The 21553-nt window shown below is 37.2% G+C and overlaps 1 protein-coding gene across 3 annotated transcripts in view; it reads left to right on the top strand.

The window, feature by feature from the left end:
* FBXO30 (F-box protein 30) overlaps window positions 1-21079 on the top strand; it is a 33738-nt gene extending 12659 nt beyond the window's left edge. The window contains exons 1-3 of one of the 3 annotated variants that reach the window (XM_014531289.1): window positions 158-821; window positions 7905-9967; window positions 14699-16222. In XM_014531289.1, the coding sequence (XP_014386775.1) occupies window positions 7928-9967; window positions 14699-14902 (2244 nt within the window). In that variant the 5' untranslated portion in view covers window positions 158-821; window positions 7905-7927 and the 3' untranslated portion in view covers window positions 14903-16222. Of the gene's footprint in view, window positions 1-157; window positions 822-7904; window positions 9968-14698 lie in introns of those variants that run through there. The other 2 variants (XM_005883700.2, XM_014531288.1) reach the window with 2 other exon arrangements.
* Window positions 21080-21553: the final 474 nt, after the last annotated feature.

The raw sequence follows: 21553 nt of genomic DNA, 5'->3' as shown, positions 1-21553 counted from the left end.
GCAAATGGCGACCCCGACCCCGAGGACCGACCCTCGAGTCACCCTGCCGTGCGTGTTGATGGGTTGGAAAGGGGGTGACGGAAACTTGGGAAACTCCAGGAACCGCGAAAACCCAGGTCCCTTTCCTTTGGCCGTTTAGAAACCCGAGTTCTTTGGGGCAACAAACGGGTTAACGTCAGACCGGGAGGCATCTTCCACTGTCTCCGCGGGATGAGTGAAGTTGGTAACTTTTCCATTCATGGAAGTGAGAAGCGCCGAGTCCTAGCCCGAGTCCTTATTAAAGGGAAACTGACTGAGTGTATGGGGCTGACGGGTACGACCATTTCCAAGTTGTCCGTGTCCCGTCCCGTGCAGCTGCACGTTGGACTCGGAGCGCTCTCCTCCGGGCTTGTTCTCAGGGTGTGGATTGGGGAGAATGGAGACTGGCAGAGCCATGTGTTGTTTACCGTGGTTCTCCTGCTCCTCTCCCTTCTGCCTCCCTCGTTTTTTCTTTCTGGGCCATTTCATAAGTCTCAGATAAGCGATGCTTGGGAAGGAACTGACCTTTTATTCCAGAATTACTGGATGGGCTCGGATCCAAGATGAAGTTATTTATGGGCATTCTGATACCACGGTAGATTAACTTAAAAGTCTTTAAATACCAAAACCCCAAACTTTCTAAACTTCAGTTTTTGTTTGCCACCTTTCAGTCCTGTGTTATGTCTTTCAGAGACCTAGCAAATTATATTCACAGGTTTGGCGTTCGCTCCTACTTGTCAAGGTTTTCCAAAGCAGACCCAGCTGTTGACGCGGCCGAAGGAAAAGATTAGGTAGGATAAAATGTACGTTTAGGATTTTTCTCAGGGTTCGATTTTTCTGTATGCGATTTTCGCTGAATCACTGTTCTTTATGCTTAGTCACTGTTTCTTATTAGTTTGGGGATAACATGGTGTTTTGCTAACTTTCTTAAGTTGCCAATTTATTTTTATCTTGGTACTTGACTGCGGTGACATAGCTTTTTTGTGTGATTCTGGAAATGTTAGTGGGTGGAGTTTTGTGAGTGTTTATAGAGAACTGAAGTTTCCACTATAGGCAAACTTTCATGCATTCCAAGTATACTGGGTATTTAATTTCAATACAATATTTCTCCATGCTCCAAGGTACTTTAAGGTCACTAAAATAGGCACCGGTAATGTGTGTTTACTATTTGATATGTTACTAAAATGTGACTTTTAATGGGATAAGTCCTATGCTAATTTGTATGGTTTTGATGTAATTTTTTAACTGAGTTCCTGTGATTGCCTGTTTCATTAAAGGGAGTTAGTACATTCGTATTCATAGAATTCTTTGAAGTTAAAGCCTTCAGTCAAGAGGCTATATAAAACATTCAATTTCAAATTCAGTTTGATGAAGCAGGTGAGATTGGCCTTGGAGTCGAGGTTTTTACCTTGTAGGTAGCTTAACACAGATAAGCATGCATGAATTAAAACTCATTCTTTGAAAATCTTTTACAAAAGGGGTGTGTCTTTTTTTTTTTTTAAAGAGTGGGTAATGTTAGCATTAGATAGTTCCTCATAGGATTGTTTTTAATAACCTTTATTTATACATAAAGCTTTGTGTATATAAATGGTGTGTAAAGTGAAGTACCTCCGTTTTCTGGACACATACATAATAGTGCCCAACCTTTGTAGAGTTCTAGGGTGTTTTCATAGTGGTAATGGCCTCAAGGTCACAAAGCTGAAATTCCTTGTAAGCCCATTCCCCTCTGCCATGCTGCCCATTGTCATTAGCTGAGTTATACCATTTGGGTGGATTATTTTTATCTGAGTGTCAACTCCAAATAGGTTCTTGTCTCAATATTAAATATTTATTAATATTTTAATTTCTGATGTAAGTCTTTAATAATTTAATTTTCTTATTTAGTGAAGAACATGGCAAGTAATTAGAACTTTCACTTTGGAATAAGCTACTCATGACCATATTTAGAAATGAAAGATGTATGTTTTGATTATATCATAATTGGAAAGCTAAAGCTTGAAAAAAATTCCATACAATTAGATCATCTTTTTATAAATAAAAAGAAGTCAGAACCAAAATTTAATAAAAGAATGTGTACAGTGTAACCCATTTAGCCATTTTGGACTCATCAGGAGAGCTTGTGCTTTGAGTCATGAGTTTAATGATAACGTATTTTCAATCTTGTCTACTTAAACCAGTGAAATAGCTGTTCCACTGAGGTTATTGATTGATTGTAGTCTTTAAAACTGAGTGCTCCTGATTACAAATAAGTCAGCAAGTGTTTTTGTTACTGTGCAATAGTACTTTGTACAAGAAGGGTCAGACTTACTCTGGAGGAGCTCATAACTGATTGCAAGCAACTCTACTGTTTAAGTAGAATTCTTTTCCATCTACTCCCATATTAATTGTAATATTAAGCAGCTGATACCACTTCCTTTTTTGAGCTTCTTTTCCTCACCCTAAATCAACTCAGCATCTTCACGTGTGCAGACACCTCCACCTCTGCTTTTCTTTTTCCACCTGATGTCTTATATTCAGTAACCAGTAACCAGACTGCAGGATTTGGTTAGGGCCGGGGTTGGCAAACTGCGGCTCGCGAGCCACATGCGGCTCTTTGGCCCCTTGAGTGTGGCTCTTCCTAAGCCTTAGGAGTACCCTGATTAAGTTAATAACAATGTATCTAGCTGGCCTTTGCTAAAAATGTCCTCAATCTGAGGGGTCCTCAGCGAACATACCCCCACTTCGTCTAATGCCACTTCTTCGGCCCAGGCCGAAAACCGACTTCTGCGCATGGGCCAGGAAGTTTCAATCGCACTGTACATGCACGCCCGCACGTGGTATTTTGTGGAAGAGCCACACTCAAGGGGCCAAAGAGCCGCATGTGGCTCGGGAGCCGCAGTTTGCCGACCACTGGGTTAGGGAATTAAAATAGTGGAACAGTATACAGGTAAATGTTTCCTTCTGTGCCTTTTATTACTATTATTTTTTAAGATTTTAAAACAGTGGAAGATTGGAATTAACTTTTTTGATTTACTTTTCCCTTTGGTTTGCTTTTTGGTTGTATAATTTACTTCATATACAGTATAATGCCTGGGACATATGACCTAGGTGCTCAATAAAAGTGATAACTAATGACATTCTAGCGCTGGTACAATGAGTATACTAGATCTACAAGGGAAGTATATAGTTTTCCATGAAATCAAGAATCTCATTATGTTTTGGAATCCATTTGGTTATTTCTTGTATTATAATTCTTTGTTGTTGTTTTTAGGTAAGTGAGGCACAGTATTGAACACAGGGAACACAAGAGTTGAATGAGGCAGAGATGGGCCTGCTGCCTTCATGGAGCTTAGAGTTTTCTTGTGGAGATAGATATTAAACAGGATAATGATTTACTTAGAGTTGTGACTAGTATTACCAAGGAAAAATACAATGTGGGACGAGCATGTAATGTAATATGGGATTCATACCTTGTCTATGTGGAAAAGTAACATTTAAGCTGAGACATACAGATTTGAGGCAGCAGTTAAGGGAGAGGTGTGTGTGTGTGTCTTGGAGTCAGAAGCAGGCATTAGGAATAGCCTGAGGCAACAAGCTGTGTGAGTAATTTAGGTGACTTGACTTAGCATATTTTAAAATTTTGCTAATTTGCAATGTTATATTGCTTTTTTAAAAATCACCTTACATATTTTAATGAATTCTGAAAAATAAACAATTTGTTTTGAGAGCCATATCTTTAAGTCTAGAAATAGCTTTGAATGACAGGGCCTAACTTCATCATATGGGAAAATGCCATGTCTTAAAACTATTTTATGGATTGCTTGTCAGCCACAGAGTATGAGTTGGCCAAGAATTTCTGTTAGAGAAAATTGAAATTACTGTAAGGCATTTAATCATTTACATATATTTTCTGGCCTAATGAAACTTTTCCAGTTGTTTGGAAATGTTAAGATTCTTTTTTTAGCCTGGTCAGTGTGGTTCAGTAGTTGAGTATCAGCCTATGAACCAGGAGGTCCCCATTCAGGGGTCATACCCAGGTTGCAGGCTTGATTCCCCGGAGGGTGTGGGGGAAGGTGGGAGCGTGCAGGAGGCAGCCAACCAATAATTCTCTCTCATCATTGATGTTTCTATCTCTCCCTCTCCCTTCCTCTCTGAAATCAACAACAACAAAAATATATAAAATAAGAGCCTTTAAGTGTTTTATTTAAGCTTTGATTTCCTCTTGTGTAAAATCCTTATATAATAAAAGGCTAATATGCAAATTGACCCTAACAGCAGAACAGCTGGTTGCTATGATGCGCACTGACAACCAGGGGGAAGACACTCAACGCAGGAGCCTCTCCTGCCTCCTCCGCAGCGCTAAGGATTTCCGAGGGCTCCCAGGCTGCCAGAGGGATGTCTGACTACCAACTTAGGCCCGTTCCCCTGGGGAACGGGCCTAAGCCGGCAGGTGGACATCCCTGAGGGGTCCTGGACTGCAAGAGGGTGCAGGCCAGGCTGAGGGACACCCCGCACCCCCCCACCCCCCAGTACACAGATTTTTTCGTGCACCCGGCCTCTAGTGTAGATTATAATATGCATCTCAAAAATATATTTTAAAAAATTCTTTTTTTAGGGTGTTCTTTCAAAACTTAATATTGAGGAGTTTTAAATTATGCTCCTCTTGAACTTGAAGCCTCAATTTTAGCAACTTGTTCTCTTGGGCCTGCTGTGTCACTGTTCAACTGATAAATCAGGGATGGATGTTTTTAAAGCTGTTTCACAGGATTTATGAGGAATATGAGGCATATTTATTTGATAATAGTGATCTTGATTAGAAAGAGCTTGGATCTGAAAGTTTTAAGTTCTGAAGCTGAGGTTTATATACCCAGAACATTATTTGGGTATTGTCTATTGCATTTTCTTATTTCTTAATTTCTTAATATATTTAATAGTAAAATGGTATTAAACTTGATTCCTTCTTTGTATAACTATTTTGAGAATTGTTAAATTTATATTGTTCTATATGCTTATAGTGAGCATTATGAATGTAAGTTATTCGTTAAATAATTTAAAACTCCTATATTCAAAGCAAGGTATGTGCTATTATAATTAGAAAGGATGGGAAAGGAGGCAGGACCATCTCTGTCTTATTCAGTTGGGGATCAAACCTACAACCTTGCAGTGTACAGGAGGACACTCCAACCAACTGAACCATACTGGCCAGGGCTCACCCAGTTCTTGACCACAGGGGTGATTGTGTTGGAATAAACTACACCCAAAGTTGTATAATCTCCATTCCTCAAATAACATCTTAAAATTGTATTTCCAGTTACTGAAGTGCTGTCTTATTTTCTTAAACTTTTTGTAAAATATATTTTTATTAATTTCAGAGAGGAAGGGAGAGGGAGAGAGAGAGAAAGAGAGAGAGAAACATCAATGATAAGAATCATTGATCGGCTGCCTCCTGCACGCCCCCTACTGGGGATCGAGCCCACAGCCCAGGCATGTGCCCTTGACTGGAATCGAACCAGGCCCTCTTCAGTCAGCAGGCGGATGCTCTATCCACTGAGCCAAACCAGCTGGGGCTTCTGAAACCTTTTATAAGTAACCATATCTGTTATTGTCCACGTGCACGGATCAGATATAGATTTAAATCCTAGATGACCTTGGGCAAGTCAGCCTTTCTGAATCTTAGTTTCCTTTGGGTTGTTATAAGGATTGTGACATTAATTGACAAGACATATGTAAAGAAGGATAAAATAGGTATGTAATTAGTGTTCCTTTTGTCTTTTCTGTAAGTTAACTTCAATGAATAATAAATATTTTGGACTCATTGCTGTGGGTGTTTTTATTTTCATTTTTTAACTTTTTTTTTTTCAGCGTAGAATAGTATGCAAGATGCTATTTATTTTGAAGCTTGAGAGCCTTCTACATTTGCCTTTCAGAGTTGCTCTTTTTCATTTAACTCAGTTGTTTGTAACAGTTGCTATTTTAAACACTTTGAATTAAGTGACTTTTTTGAGATGTGTTCTGTTGGGTGTGGTCATGTGATTTGTACATAACATAAAGTGTTCCTACAAGTTCTGAGAGCAGTGGTCACTTTTGGAACAGCTTGTATTTTTAGTTTTCTCTCAGTAAGTCAAGCTTACTTCAGCATGTGAGATGAACTTTGTCTGGTTGCAAAAAAGAAAGCTACAGCTGTTTTCACAATCTAATCCCTCAGCAAAGTTTGCCTTATTTTTTTTTTTTTTGGCCTTAATTCTTAATAAAGTTTCTTTTTGAATTTCTGCTTAATTTACAAATGTTTTTCACAATTAGTCTCTCATTTCTTCTAGTAGGTCTCTTTTAGCATGTCTGTTTTTAAGTTATAGGTCTGTCATTACCTATAAAATTTATAGAGTTAATATTCAGTGGTATATTCAGCTCATAATTTTTCATTTTTTTTTATAATTTTTAATTTTTAAACACAGTTTAGAAAATACAGTTTTGTTGATAAATGTGTGCCTCCCTCCCACCGCTGGCATCATTAAGCACCATAATATCAATTCATAATTCTTTTACTTGCTCAAGAAAAGCTCTACCAATTATTGGTAGATTTTTGTTATTTTAGTTTAGAAAATCAAACCTGAACTGGAGAAAAAGAAATAGCAATTTGGGGAGTAGTTTACATTAGACATCTGGAACCCAAATAGAGTTTATGTGAAAATATGTCAGAGAGCTAGCTTATGCACTAAAGTGAAGAAAATAGGCTAATATTCAGCATCTCATCCAGAAAATTATTATCCACAACTGTATAATTCAACTTGGAAATGTTGAGTTGAATTGCCTATGCCACATACACGTAGAGATGTATAATAAGTAATTAGCTGTAGAGATTTGAAGTTTGGAAGAGGGATCTGGGCAGGAGATATAGATGAGTTTTCAGAATATTGGTGGCAATTGATGCTTTTGAGAAATTGTAAACACCCAGGGGGAGAATGTATAGAAGAATGAGCAAGAAATTACATAGGTCCCTGAAGAATAGGAGTGTTTTAGAAGAAGAGTTTTTAAGAGGTAGGGGGGAAACCAGGGAAATGTGACATCATGAAAACTAAGAAAAAATAGCTTAAAAGGAGAAATTAGTCAACATCTATATAATAAAAGCCTAAGTGACTGTTATGGCAGAACGACCAGAATGACTGGTCGCTATGATGCGCACTGACCCCCAGACACTTAATGCAGGAGCTGCCCCCTGGTGGTCAGTGCGCTACCACAGGGGGAGTGCTGCTCAGCCAGAAGCCGGGCTCACGGCTGGCGAATGCAGCGGCGGTGGCGGGAGCCTCTCCTGCCTCCGCGGCAGCACTAAGGAGTAGCAAGCTGAGCGGTAAGGAGCAGCTAGCAGGCGGGTGGTAAGGTGCGAAGGGTCTTGGACTGCAAGAGGGCACAGGCCAGGCTGAGAGACCCCCCTACCCCACTCCCTCACTCCCTATGCACGAATTTTGTGCACCAGGCCTCTAAGTAATGATATAATGGCCAAGGAAGATGGGGTCTAGAAAAAACTGCCCTTTGGATTTAGCATTGAGCCTCTGAGTAGCACAGGTTTAATGAGTGGTGGTGAAAATAAAAGCCAGATTTATGCTTTGATTTACATTTTTTTTAAAAATATATTTTATTGATTTTTTACAGAGAGGAAGGGAGAGAGATAGAGAGTTAGAAACATCGATGAGAGAGAAACATCGATCAGCTGCCTCCTGCACATCTCCCACTGGGGATGTGCCCGCAACCCAGGTACATGCCCCTGACCGGGATCGAACCTGGGACCCTTCAGTCCGCAGGCCGACGCTCCATCCACTGAGCCAAACCGGTTTCGGCTGATTTACATTATTAAATAATTTTTAAAATTGGCCATTATTTTGTCTAAGTTATTTTTTTTTTTTTCATCTTAGCAACCAGAGCTGGACTGGCCATTATGGAGGAGGAGCTGCAGCATTCACACTGTGTGAATTGTGTCAGTAGACGGTGTATGACCAGACCAGAGCCTGGGATTTCCTGTGACTTGATTGGTTGTCCATTGGTTTGTGGCGCAGTCTTCCATTCTTGTAAAGCTGATGAGCATCGACTTTTATGTCCATTTGAACGAGTGCCTTGCTTAAATAGTGGCTTTGGATGTCCATTTACAATGGCTCGAAATAAAGTTGCTGAACATCTAGAAACATGCCCCGCAAGTGTGGTGTGCTGTACAATGGAATGGAACCGATGGCCAGTTAGTTATGCAGATCGGAAGTCATATGAAAATCTAAGCAGAGATGTTGATGAAGTGGCACAATTAGATATGGCCTTGGCCCTACAAGACCAAAGGATGCTCTTAGAATCTCTCAAAGTAGCCACCATGATGTCAAAAGCAACTGATAAAGTATCACAACCTAGAGAACAAATATCAGTTAAATCAACTGTTCCAGAGATACCACATGCTAATGGTTTGGTGTCTGTTGATGAAGAATCTTATGGTGCACTTTATCAAGCTACTGTAGAAACAACCAGAAGTTTGGCTGCTGCTTTAGATATCCTGAACACCGCCACAAGAGACATTGGCATGTTAAGTACGAATCTTCCTGCTTCCTCAAATGAAATGAACGAAGAGCAAAATGCCAGAGAAAGCTTACAGAATAGGAACTTGAAAGACCAAGACCATGTTTATGAGGATGAGATAGGAGCAGTAGGTGGAATTGACCATAACGATGCAAATCAGAATGCCCAATCTGAACAAAATGGCTCAAGTGATTTGTTATGTGACTTGGATACCAGTTCTTATGACACTTCTGCTCTTTGTAATGGCCTTCCTTTGGAAAATATATGTACACAGGTCATAGACCAGAATCAGAATTTACATGATGATTCTGGAGAAAGTAACTTAACAAATGGAGAATGTGTAGCATCAGATGGCACTTCAGAACCTTCCAATTCACTTTCAGTAGCAGCACAACTTAGGGAAGTAATACCACCTAATGCTTTGCCTAACGGCACAATTCAGCATATCCTCATGCCAGATGACGAGGATGAAGGAGAATTGTGTTGGAGAAAAGTAGACTTAGGAGACCTGAGGAATGTGGATGTCTTATCTTTCAGTCAACCTCCTTCATTCAAATTTCTTTCCAATTCATGTTGGTCTAAACCAAAGGAAGATAAAGCAGTAGATACATCAGATTTGGAAGTTGCAGAAGATCCAATGGGTCTCCAAGGAATAGATCTAATCACAGCAGCATTACTGTTTTGTCTAGGAGATTCTCCAGGTGGAAGGGGTATATCTGATAGTCGCATGGTTGATATTTATCACGTTGACTTTGGAACTCAGACTTTTTCACTCCCATCTGCAATATTAGCTACAAATACAATGGTTGGGGAAATAGCTTCAGCTTCAGCTTGTGATCATGCCAACCCACAGCTTTCAAATCCAAGTCCTTTTCAGACACTTGGGCTGGATTTAGTATTGGAATGTGTCGCTAGGTACCAACCCAAGCAGCGTTCAATGTTTACATTTGTTTGTGGACAGCTATTTAGAAGAAGAGAATTTTCTTCACATTTTAAGAATGTGCATGGTGACATTCATGCTGGACTCAATGGCTGGATGGAACAGAGGTGTCCTTTAGCATATTATGGCTGTACCTATTCTCAGCGTAGATTTTGTCCATCAACACAAGGAGCAAAGATTATACATGATCGCCATTTGAGGTCATTTGGAGTTCAGCCATGTGTATCTACAGTATTAGAAGAGCCTGCTAGAAACTGTGTGTTGGGATTACATAGTGACCATCTAAGTGGTCTTCCTTTTGAGGTTCTGCAACATATTGCAGGCTTTCTCGATGGCTTCAGTCTATGCCAGCTTTCATGTGTATCCAAGTTAATGAGGGATGTGTGTGGCAGCCTGCTTCAGTCTCGTGGAATGGTCATACTGCAGTGGGGAAAAAGGAAGTATCCAGAAGGAAATTCATCATGGCAGATAAAAGAAAAGGTCAGTTTAATTTTAATTGTATTATCTCCTTATTTGACATATAATAGGCACTTAATGTTGCTGAATTAATAAAAAATGTTTGATATAGATCATTCTTAAACCTTAACTCAATATGACAGATAGCTAGAATTGTCATAATCAATATTTACTGCAGACATCCGAGAACTAGATTCTAATCTTGTATGGCAGAGGCCACTTCTGTTTCTTTAATCAAGCAGTTTTGTATACATTTAGTTCTTCTGTAACAACTCCATTTGTGGCTATGTTAACCACCTTCTAATTTGGACTCCATCTGAAACATTTTCACCATAGGACAATGGGGGAAGCAAGAAGAAGGTTTTTTACTGCTTACAATTGGCATTTTCTTTCCATTCTTAGCAGTTTCTTTCTTAGGATTTGCTTGTTTCAGGTAGAACTTAAATAGGGAGAGATGAGAAAAAAGTTACTAGTTAAGTGATCAATTCAGTATTTGGGGGCAGGTGGACATAAATGGATGGATGTGGTTATGTATTAAAGTGAGATACGAGTAGGGGCAGTAGAATTTGATGTTTGTGGAGGGACTCTGGGTTTAGTACAGTAAAAGGGAGTGCTGCATATTGGAAGCTTGAGCTGGGATTTAGGTAGACCCAGGAATAAATCCTGGCTCCACCATTTTTCTCCTGTGACACCTATTTTTGCCCAGCTTTTTTTTTTTTTTTTAAATACGTTTTTATTGATTTAAGTGAGGAAGGGAGAGGGAGAGAGAGATAGAAACATCAACGATGAGAGAGAATCATTGATCAGCTGCCTCCTGCAGCCCCCCACTGGAGATCGAGCCCGCAACTGGTCATGTGCCCTGACTGGGAATTGAACAATGACCTCCTGGTTCATAGGTCGACGCTCAACCACTGGAGCACACCAGCTTCTTTTGGAGGCACAATCCAATAGAAACTAGCAGGTATTATAGATATCTTTGTAGGTGTTTTCATTTCAGAACTTCTATAATATGGAACCTTGCATTTTATAAAGTGGAGAAAAATTTGATAAATTTCACATTGGGGTTTGGCTACTTTGTTTTTACAATCTTTAGGTTTTCTCTTACTTCCACTCATTGCTCCAGTTTTCTGAATTCTACTACTTCTGTGTTCTCCTAAGGCAGAAACTTTATACTTTTAATACTTGCTGCATGTGTGTGTGTGTGTGTGTGTGTGTGTGTGTATTTTTTTTTTCATTTTCATTTTCCAGATGATTTGTTGTCTTTCTCCCATTTGGCATGGAACTCTGATATGGCCTCCTGGCTTCTTTTTTTCCTTGCCCACTGGTTTTGACCAATGAGGTGAAATATTTTCTGTAGTTCTAGTCCTGCAGAAAATCTACCTACTCTTGGAGTTTAAATTGCCATTATTTACTACTCACACATCTATGTCCTGGCCGTTGTCTTATTTCAACTCCACCAGACCATTATATACAGCCGTTTACTGGACATCTCCACTTGATTATTTCACAGCTTCATCAAACTCAGCATGTCCAACTTAATCCACTTCTCTTTCTCTCTTAATCTCATAAAGTGGCATTATCTTCTATCAAATTGCCTAGAGTAGGAATTTGAAAGTTAAGGTTGACTCCCATTTTCCCTCTTTATTTCCATATCCCAGTAATCACATATTGCTACAGCATCTTCCTTCTTCAGACTTACCAGGTTTGTTTTACTGTTTCCATGACCATTTCCCTAGTTCAGTCACACCTTTAGTTCTCTCCTGGAGTACTGCAATAGCCTCCTCCTAACTGGGTTTCTGGTTCCATTTGTGTCTCTCTTTAGCATATTCTTTGCAGAAGAACTAGAGGGACAAACATCGTCTTTATTTATTTATTTATTTATTAATATATTTTTATTGATTTTTTTACAGAGAGGAAGGGATAGGGATAGAGAGTTAGAAACAGTGATGAGAGAGAAACATCGATCAGCTGCCTCCTGCATACTCCCCACTGGGTATGTGCCCACAACCAAGGTACATGCCCTTGACTGGAATCGAACCTGGGACCCTTCAGTCTGCAGGCTGACGCTCTATCCACTGAGTCAAACCGGTTAGGGCAAAACATTGTTGTCTTAAATACAGTTCTTAAGCTGCAGTGCTTAAAAACTTTTTAAATGTTTATCCGTTGCCCTGGGATAGAGACTCCTTAATGAAACATTTAAGATTTTTTATAATCTTGTCCTTACTTACCTCTTCAGCTTTCTCTTATTACTCTCCGTTTCAGTCATGTTGATTTACTTGCAGTTGCCTGATGTTTTCTTTCTTGCCTAAGGCCTTTGAGCACTTGCAATATGCTGGACAGTGGGCTAATAAGCATTTTACTTTTGTTAGTTTATTTAATCTACTGTCCCTATTTTATGGAAGAAGAAATTGAGGTTTAGAGAGGTTCAGTAACTTGTCCAGCTAATCTATGGATTCAGACCTAGGGAACCTATCTCTGAAGTTTGTGATCTTCATATCCTTGCTATATCCTGCTTACTCTTCAGATCTTAGCTTCCTCAAATTAAGCCTTTTAGAACCCCACTCAGGAACGTTCTGCTCTGTGTCCTTGTGGTGTCCCATTAAATACCCCTCCTTTATATATATCCCTACTAAAGCACTCACCATGCTGTTTTGAAATTCACTAATAAATTGTCTGTTTCTTTCATTAGACTGTAAGTTCCTTGAGAAGTGAGGCTCTCTAGGAACCAACATATTCTACTGCCTAGCATTGCACCAGCCATATAGCTGGCACGAAGTACTTGAGAAATACTTGATTGAAAAATTGGCCCACTACTAAGAAACTTTGTCATCAGGAGGTGGGAGCCATCCATTTTTTCCTGAGTTTGTTTCACCAGACTCCAGCTATGTGGAAATAAGGAGGCTAACTTTAGCGTTCTGCTGAAGCTTAACAAAAACTCCTAATTCTTCCCATAGTATCATGAGTATGGGTAATTGTAATCTAGAATGCCTATTGGTAGTTACTCTCTAGAGCAGGGGTGGGGAACCTTTTTTCTGCCAAGGACCATTTGAACATTTATAACATCATTCGCAGGCCATACAAAATTATGAACTTAAAAATTAGCCTGCTATATTTGGTCAAACATTTAATTAACTCACCCCTAATGCCTTGACAGGGTCAGACCAAATGATTTCGTGGGCTTTATACGGCCTGTGAGCTGGACGTTCCCCACCCCTGCTCTAGAGTCTAAACCAGCAGTCACCAACTTTCCGGACCTTATGGACCACCAGTGGTCTGCGGACCACCGATTGGCGACTGCTGGTCTAAACCACTGACTCCAGGTAAATAACTCCATCTAGGGTAAATGATACATCCCTCAGGAGTATAGCAAGTAAGTACCTTGTGTGCTGAACAGTGGTAACTTCTATTGTCAACTAAAAAAGTAATTCTGTTTACACAGAATTTTGAAGGCATCTGGCCACTCCAGAAGTCATTACCATTCTTTCCTGAGCTCTACTGAGTTCTGAGGGCTTCCCTCAAATCTATTGCTACTTTCTAGAGTGTCTGCTGTTTTACCATTTATTCTGTGTTCTCTAACTAGACATTGCTTACTGATGAGCTTAGCTAGACTGTTTGGGCCTTGTCTAGTCCCATTCATGCCTGTACCTAGGTCTGTCCTGCTCCATATATGTTTATTACCCATGCTCAGGTAGTTGTTTTTTTTACTTGAGAAGATGCAAGGGGGCCACAACACTCATTGCTAGACTAATATGATGACAGTACTTCAGGGCTTGGAGCTGCTGAGTGGCCGAAAGGGGAAGGAAGTAGCCCCCCCCCCCTTTTTTTTTTACTACCATCAGACACAGGGGTAGCAGGTGAACATTTTACAATGATATAGAGCAAAATAAGATTCATTTTACAGAAATTCTATATAAATTTTCAGAAACATTTTGAATAAATTGAAGTACCTGTATTTAACATTACCAAGTACCTTTCATACTTAAAAAGAGTGAAAAGATAAGGTACCTTGACACAGTATTCTATAGTATTTTTCAGTGTGCTTCATATAAGCATAATGGGGATGGGTAAAAAACCTGGATAAAAAAAATAGTACTTGTGTTGTCTATTTCTCCAGACTATGGATAACTCTATATAGCCAACTAGATAGAATTAATGAATAGTGTAGTTCTGAATTCATGAGGTTATGATTTTTTAAAATTTGCTTAATAAGCCACTTTGGATGTGATATATAGATTTTAAGTTAATCCTCACCTGAGGATATTTTTCCATTGGTTTTAGAGAGAATGGAAGGGAGGGGGAGAGACAGAGAGAGAAACATTGATATGAGAGAGACACATCGATTGGTTGCCTTCTATATGCGCCCCAACCTGGGCCCAGGGATTGAGTCTGCAACCAAGGTATATGCCCTTTACCAGAATCAACCCGTAACCCTTCAGGCCACAGGCCAACACTCTATCCACTGAGCTAAATCAGCCAGGGCAGATGTGATTTTTAATATTGGTTTTTGTCTTTTATTTTCTTTTTGGTTATCCTCTTATTTATTGAAGTCATAATGTCATAGAAGCAATTTGTCTTATAAATATTTGATTAACAGATTTGTATCCAAATGGATTTACTACTTTTCAATTTTGTTCCTACTTGAAACGTTATACTGCATATTTCTCTAATAGTAGTAATGCATATAATTAGAGCAAGAAGTGTGTTTCAATACTTTTCAGTTGACTTGTTTAAATCTGAAGCAGAATTTTCTTTTAGGTGTGGCGATTCAGTACTGCATTTTGTTCTGTTAATGAATGGAAATTTGCTGACATCCTAAGCATGGCTGACCACTTGAAGAAGTGCAGTTACAATATTGTAGAGAAACGGGAGGAAGCCATCCCATTGCCATGCATGTGTGTGACTCGAGAACTCACGAAAGAAGGACGTTCACTGCGCTCAGTTTTAAAACCTGTACTTTAAAAACTGTAACTCCACTTGCACATACATGCAAGCACCTAGTATAATTTCTTTGTAATATGTGACACTTTATTAATGTATTAAAGATTACAACTAGCTAAATTTATTGTCACTGTGTATATAATGTTTTGAAGTGACATATATTTTTATAAAGTACTGTTTAGTTGGAAAAAAGTTGCCTTAATGTTTGAAATGTGTGAAATTTTTGGAACTTGCTGGACAGGGTGAACTAATTTTTTGCTACATAATTTTCAGAATTAGTATTTTTAATGGTGTGCAAATTTTGGTTCTTACATTTTTTGCTTCTTAAACTAATAAGATCCTGACCAAACATATTTCCTCATGTTTTTGTGGGTTGCAACCCATACATTCAAAAGCAAAATTTTGATTCACATTTTTGCACATAGGTTTTTCAGTTGAAAAATTCAGTTGCTTAAACATTGACATAAGATCCTTCTAAAGATTTTATATTCTAGTGCTCCCTTTATACAGTTGTTGACATGTAGATGGTCTCTAATATATACTTATATAATATTTAAAATTATGGTAATGCCATTTATTACATTTTAAAAATAATTCACAAAGATGTATTCACTGTAGGTATTTACAGCTCTCCTTCATAGAGTGGTTCATACACAACTTTCTTTTTATTAGATGCCACATCCAAAGACTGGCAACATATTATATGACAGGTTAAAGCAAAACAAACAAAAGGCCTGTGAATTTATTTTAATTTGAAGCTGTTCATGGTATTATTTGCTAGGTAGTTGATATTAGTAGAGAAGAAAATATACCTCATTTTAAGTTTGAATTGGGCATATTGTGTAAATAAATTTCAAGCATTCAGAATGCAAAGGGCTTCCCTTTTTTTATAAGTATTTAAAATTTTTGCTTTTTGATGTTTAAATAAAATCACAACTCTGTTGCTTTAAGACATTTAAAAATGTGAAATTTGGTATCTTTGTAAGATGACAATCTTGAAATGCAGAAACCTGTTGTGGTTGACAATCTCCTTAAAACAGTTCCAGTTTAATCTCCTATAGCCTTCTCTATCAAAAAAGTAAGAAGTGCATCTTTGTGTAAAGATCAAGGTACAACAGAAAAATATTCAAAGACCTATTCTTGAACTATTTTATTATAGCTTCCCAATTTATTAATACTATTATTAACCTGATGTGGTCAGTTTAAAAAATGAATGTATCAGTATTTAGAAACAAATTGCAAAGATGGGGACATGTATTTAAATAATTTGTTTTAAGTAACTTCTGGCATTTGGTAGTCTGAAATGGTGACAAGTTACCTTGTTATAAAATATCAAAACTCTATTGTATCTTTTCTTCCTACACTTGTCCCTGAGAGTGCTCTATTGTTACTATGTTCTTGATTCCCATATATGGCAATCAGGCTGGGCAGAGGCATTCCTTGGGCATTAGAAAAGAATTCTAAACTGTTTAAAACTTGTTTTGGTTGAATCAAGACCTTATTATTGTTGAAAGATATAGCACTAAAGTCTAATCAATTGTTTCACCTCACCTGTCGTTTTAATTAGTGGAATACTTATTTCTCAGTGCTTATACTTTCTTTTTCAACTGAGATTGAATGACATAACCAGTCTCTATTTCTGTGAAAACGTCAGAAATAAGATATCAAATAATATAACTCTGCCTTTTAAAGTTTTGTTGAAGAATGTGTCTGGTTAGGATAGCACAAACATTAAGTTTTTGTTTTATGGTTGTGCTTTTTAAAATCCTTGGGTTTTAAATTTAGACTTCTTGTTTCCATACTGGATCATGAGATATTTAACATTTTCCCACCGTTTAGTTCTTTTACACATCATTGGCTGTTTTCTTTTTTGTTTGTTATGCCACCATACTGTTTTGTTAAAATGTGTTCTTTGTGCAACATTTGTTCAAATTCTAATAAAATTAATATTTTCCCTATGTGGCTCAGTAACTTAAAAAGGAAAACTTTTATTTAAATAAAACTTAATACTTGTTTAACAAATTCCAAACGCAGTCATACTGTTTCTGTAGAGTATGTTTCTGCATGTTACAGGAACTGCTTGTTGATTATTACTCACCCATGTTTTACTGGTGAGCATTAAACTTCTTTTTTAATATGGAAAGTTTATCAGCTTTCTGTGCCCCCTCAGTGTCTTCTTGAAAGTAGTCCCACCTGTGGGGTATTGAAAGGCTGAAGAGTTTCTGGCATTATTATTTTTCTAAAACTTGTAATGGGCACAATTTATCTAGCCTTGTAAGCATGAAAAGATTTGTATGACATCCAAGTGAATTGTCATTTGAGAAGTCTTTGTTAGTCTTCGCTAACCATCAAGATAAAGTGGCAAGTGTAGGATGGAGAGAAATAATCTGAATTCACTTTTATCTGCTGTCTCCTTCCTCAGAACTGCCTGTTATTTTAGTTCCTTCCCTCCCTCCTCCCCTCTCCTTCCCCTCCCTCCCTCCCTCCCCCATAAACTCTGGGATTGGAGCCAGCAATCTGTTTTAACAAAAGACCTTCACGTGATTATGATTCACAGTAAAGTATGAGAACTTAGAGGAAAGACTGGAACATGCCAGCTGTTCTCTTGATGTGTTACTGGAGTGGGTAAATGTGTGTATGTACATACATGTGTGATCCAAAATTATGAGTTAATGGTTAAGTTAAATGATATAGTTGTGTTAATATTATAACCATGTGAGAAAATACATTGGGTACCATGGTTTTTGGACATTTTTAAAAAGTATTTACTATAATATTTTAAATTTACTGTTACTAGTGTTCTGTTCAAGGTAAATTGTAATGCAACTTACAGTTCATTAGCACTTACATTTAGCCTAGTTATCAATTTTTCTCTTGTTTAGTGGTTACAGAGTGATGTGAATGTATTAGATTTCTAGGATAAGTAAAGAGTGTAGAAGTAGATAAATACTGGATTAAATCCTACAAAAATATTTGTAGGAATCCTTTCAACCCTATCAATGAAGGATTTTAAAGGTTGAATTGTTGGTTTATCAATAGCATACAATCTTTTTTGGTCTTTGACCATGTGTTGCATACATAACCCCATCAATATTGTTGCTGTTTGCTATCCCTTAACATTGGGTATTGGGATCATAGTAACATTGAAGATAATGGGGTCAATAAAACTTTCATATTCTTTGAAGACAGGGTAGTTTTATTACTATATTGATAACAGATTTTTACCTCTGGTGGTTTGAATGCATTGTTTGGCATTTAGGAGCAAAACACATTTAAGTTTTGCATCTCAACTTAAGAATGGGGTTTATTAATTTTTAAAAATGTCTAAGGAGTAATTATGCAAACATAAAAAATGTGTGTGTTTCATGCATGACACCACATTAGAAGGTGATATGACTGGGTCCTGCAGAGGTGGGTGTTTAGAACTGCAGCAGAAGGAAAGCAATTGGCCCTCATTCTTTCAAAAGGCTGGACTAAGCTTCTGATGGAAAGAATTTCTTGGATATGTGTTTGGCTGATCAGCTAAATACTGTTCTAAGTAATCTTACTTAACATGCTCATGAGGCCTAGGAAGAGAATATTAGTTATGCCTTTAAACAAAATCAACTCATCAGTGAGTTAAAATAATTGTGTCCATTGTGTTAAAATAATTCAATATGGGTTTACTTAGGATTTGATCTAAATCTGATTTCAAACAAAAACATATGTAGAAGTAGAGGCCAACTCTAAAGGAGTAAACTTTCTAAATAAGGAAAGAAGAATGGTTTCTTTCTAAAGTCGCCTTCCGTGGAATTACTTTGATTTAAAGGATCAAAGTAAGTTCAAAAAGATGTTCTTTAAGTTTCCAATATATGGGTAGAAAACTGCGGCTCTCCAAGTTTAGGTATTGATGAGTGTGGAGGTATTTTGAGAGAAATGTGTCCCGGCATGGTTCATTTTTCTACTTTAAAAATACAGAAAGAGAAAGGACATTTAGATATAAGGAAATTACTTTGGAAAATATCGTTGCCTAGAATGTTTGATTCCTAATAAGTGTTCAGAAAGAGTTTTGGGTAATACCAAAAAGAAAAGTAGAAACTAAGTAAGGTATGTTGCTCTGAAAATCCTTTGCAAAAACTAGTGTCTTTTGCTGAAATTGTTTCAAGTATTTTATTGCACCTGTGAGTAGTAACATTCTATACATTGTTTATATGTATATTTATTTGCATGTATAATCTCCATAAATTGGCCAAGTAGATTTTAATACATCTTGAGATGTATTAATGGAGATACATCTTGAGGTGCTTTTTTCTAAATCTTAGAATGTTTGATGTTCCAATGTATTATGTGGGAAGTGACTTTTCATTAATTTAATGAACTACAAAGAAATAGGTTAAAAGGATGAGTTTTAAAATGCTTTATAGAAATACAGTAAAAACTCATTGATATGAATCTATTATATATTTTTTAAATATTTTTGACTTGCTGGACTGAAGTGAGTATTCTTTACTATGAAGAAAAGCATTTCTAAAGCAAACTGAAAAACAAGGGAAATATGTTTCTTTTTTCACTAACACCAATAAAATCTCAAGCACCCCCAAGTCATTATTAGTCCATTTGCATGCAAATAGGAGATGGTTCTTCAATGCATAGCTAGTTCTAGTGGTGGTAATAGTGTATGTGTTTGAAAGTAATAAAACAACATTTCTGTTGAATTATTTAAGATTGGCAAAATCATCAGGTCAAATTATTTTTTCCCAGTAAAAGCAGATAAATCAGGTTTAATTTTTTACCTTTTTCTAATATAAATTTAGAATTTTCTCAAGACAATATCCTTAAACAGATAATAGGTTGATATGTGTTGGTTCATTCCTTGGCAGAAGGGCTGACTAGTTAGATTTCTATACCAGTCAAAGAGTAACATTAACTGTTACATTATTATTATTCAGTGGTCTAATATAAGAACAGTAGCAATAATTTGTTATTGCTCAAAAGATTGAAGTTGAAAAAAGGAGACCCTGCCCTTTGCTATTCTCTAGATGCTTTTTTCATTGAAATCCCCCCCCCCATTAATTTATATTATTGCTTTTTATCCCATAACTTGAATTTTCTTACCAGGTGATCAAAAAACCTAGTTTTGCTAATCAGCCTGTGATTAGTAATTTTTGTCCATACGTTTACATTTTATTAAGTAACTTCAACTTCTTTTAAAGTATCTCAGCTCAAAAATTTGTAGTATGGAAAAATTGAAGTATCATTCAGGTTTAACCGTATTATTTGATTAAAAGAAACCAAACCATAGAAATGGAAGCCATCATGGGTACTGCATCCGGTCAAGAGTAGAACTATCCAGTGAATATTTAATTATGTCAAATGGATGGCTTCATATCAATTGATAACTTTTAAAAATTGTTACCTGTATTAGAGATTTGAAGTAAAGTGGAGAATGGTATTGATTCCCTACATTCCAATAGTTTTGTGATGAGAACTATGACATGAATTGCTTTGAATGATTAATAATTTGGTGGACATGAATTCTAAAGATTTTTATGTTGCATTTAAAATGTTAAAACTGTATTGTTCATTTGATCAGTGTTTAAGCACCAGTCAATCCTGAACACTTGAATTGCATTCTGAAAGGTAATTGCACTGACTCCTTTACTTACCTCAGAGGTCATTATATCTCTTTTTGATAATTTACATTAATAAGTGTTTTCTTCTTAAATGTGAATGGATATGGTTTTTCTTGAAAAAAGTATTAAGTGAAAAGCTAGAGACAAAAGGCCACATATTGTATGATTCCATTTATATGAAATACATATCCAGAATGGGCAAGTCCATGGAGACAAATCAGATTAATGGTTGCTAGGAGCTGGGGAAGTGACTGTTAATGGGTACTGGTTTCCTTGTGGTGATGAAAATATGCTAGAACCAGATAATGTGGATTGCACAACATTGTGAATTTTCTAAATGCCACTGAATTGTACAACTGTGACAGTAATTGGCTTCAATGTCAACGCTCATTTTTCACCTTTTACATTTTTTTATGATTCCTTGTGGCACATGTCAATTTAAAGGTCCGTATTTAATATCATGCTTTGAAAAAATTTATAAATAATTTTCAGGATTATTTTTATAGTTTTATACTTTGTTTTCCTTTTAAAGAACAAATACAATGATGTGTTAGATAAGACTAAATTAATAAATTGAATTACTGTATATATTTTGTATTCTTTTGTATTGTCTTGTGGGAAAAACATGTGAATTTTGGGGTTGGTAGGTACTTTAATGGCCATTTAGTTTCGCATTTTATATTTGGAGAAATTGAAGCTGAGTTTGTCAGGGTGTTCATTCAGCGAGTACTTATTGAGCATCCATGCCCTGCATTGTGTAGGCTTGGTTCTGGAAGGCTGTGACATGCCTAAGGTTACACAAGAATTAATGACTACTTCTTCCCTTTCCCCTTTCTCCCTCCCGCCTCTCCTCCTCCTCCTATGTATCTGGTAATTACATTAGATACATGGACAAATGGGCAATTTCCAGAGAAGGAGATGGTTTAGACAGAGATTCACCTTACATGGTTCTTCCCATAGCTCTCAGTAAAATACACATGACCACAAATAGTCTATTACTTGAGGAATGCTTTCATTAACAATTAACTGTACTTTCATGACTTTGGGAAAGAGGAAATTA

This window comes from Myotis brandtii, unplaced genomic scaffold (genome assembly GCF_000412655.1).
Source record: "Myotis brandtii unplaced genomic scaffold, ASM41265v1 scaffold8, whole genome shotgun sequence".
In the NCBI taxonomy this organism is placed as follows: domain Eukaryota; kingdom Metazoa; phylum Chordata; class Mammalia; order Chiroptera; family Vespertilionidae; genus Myotis; species Myotis brandtii.
The sequence above is the reverse complement of the archived record's forward strand: the minus strand, read 5'-3'. Positions and strand labels throughout refer to the sequence as shown.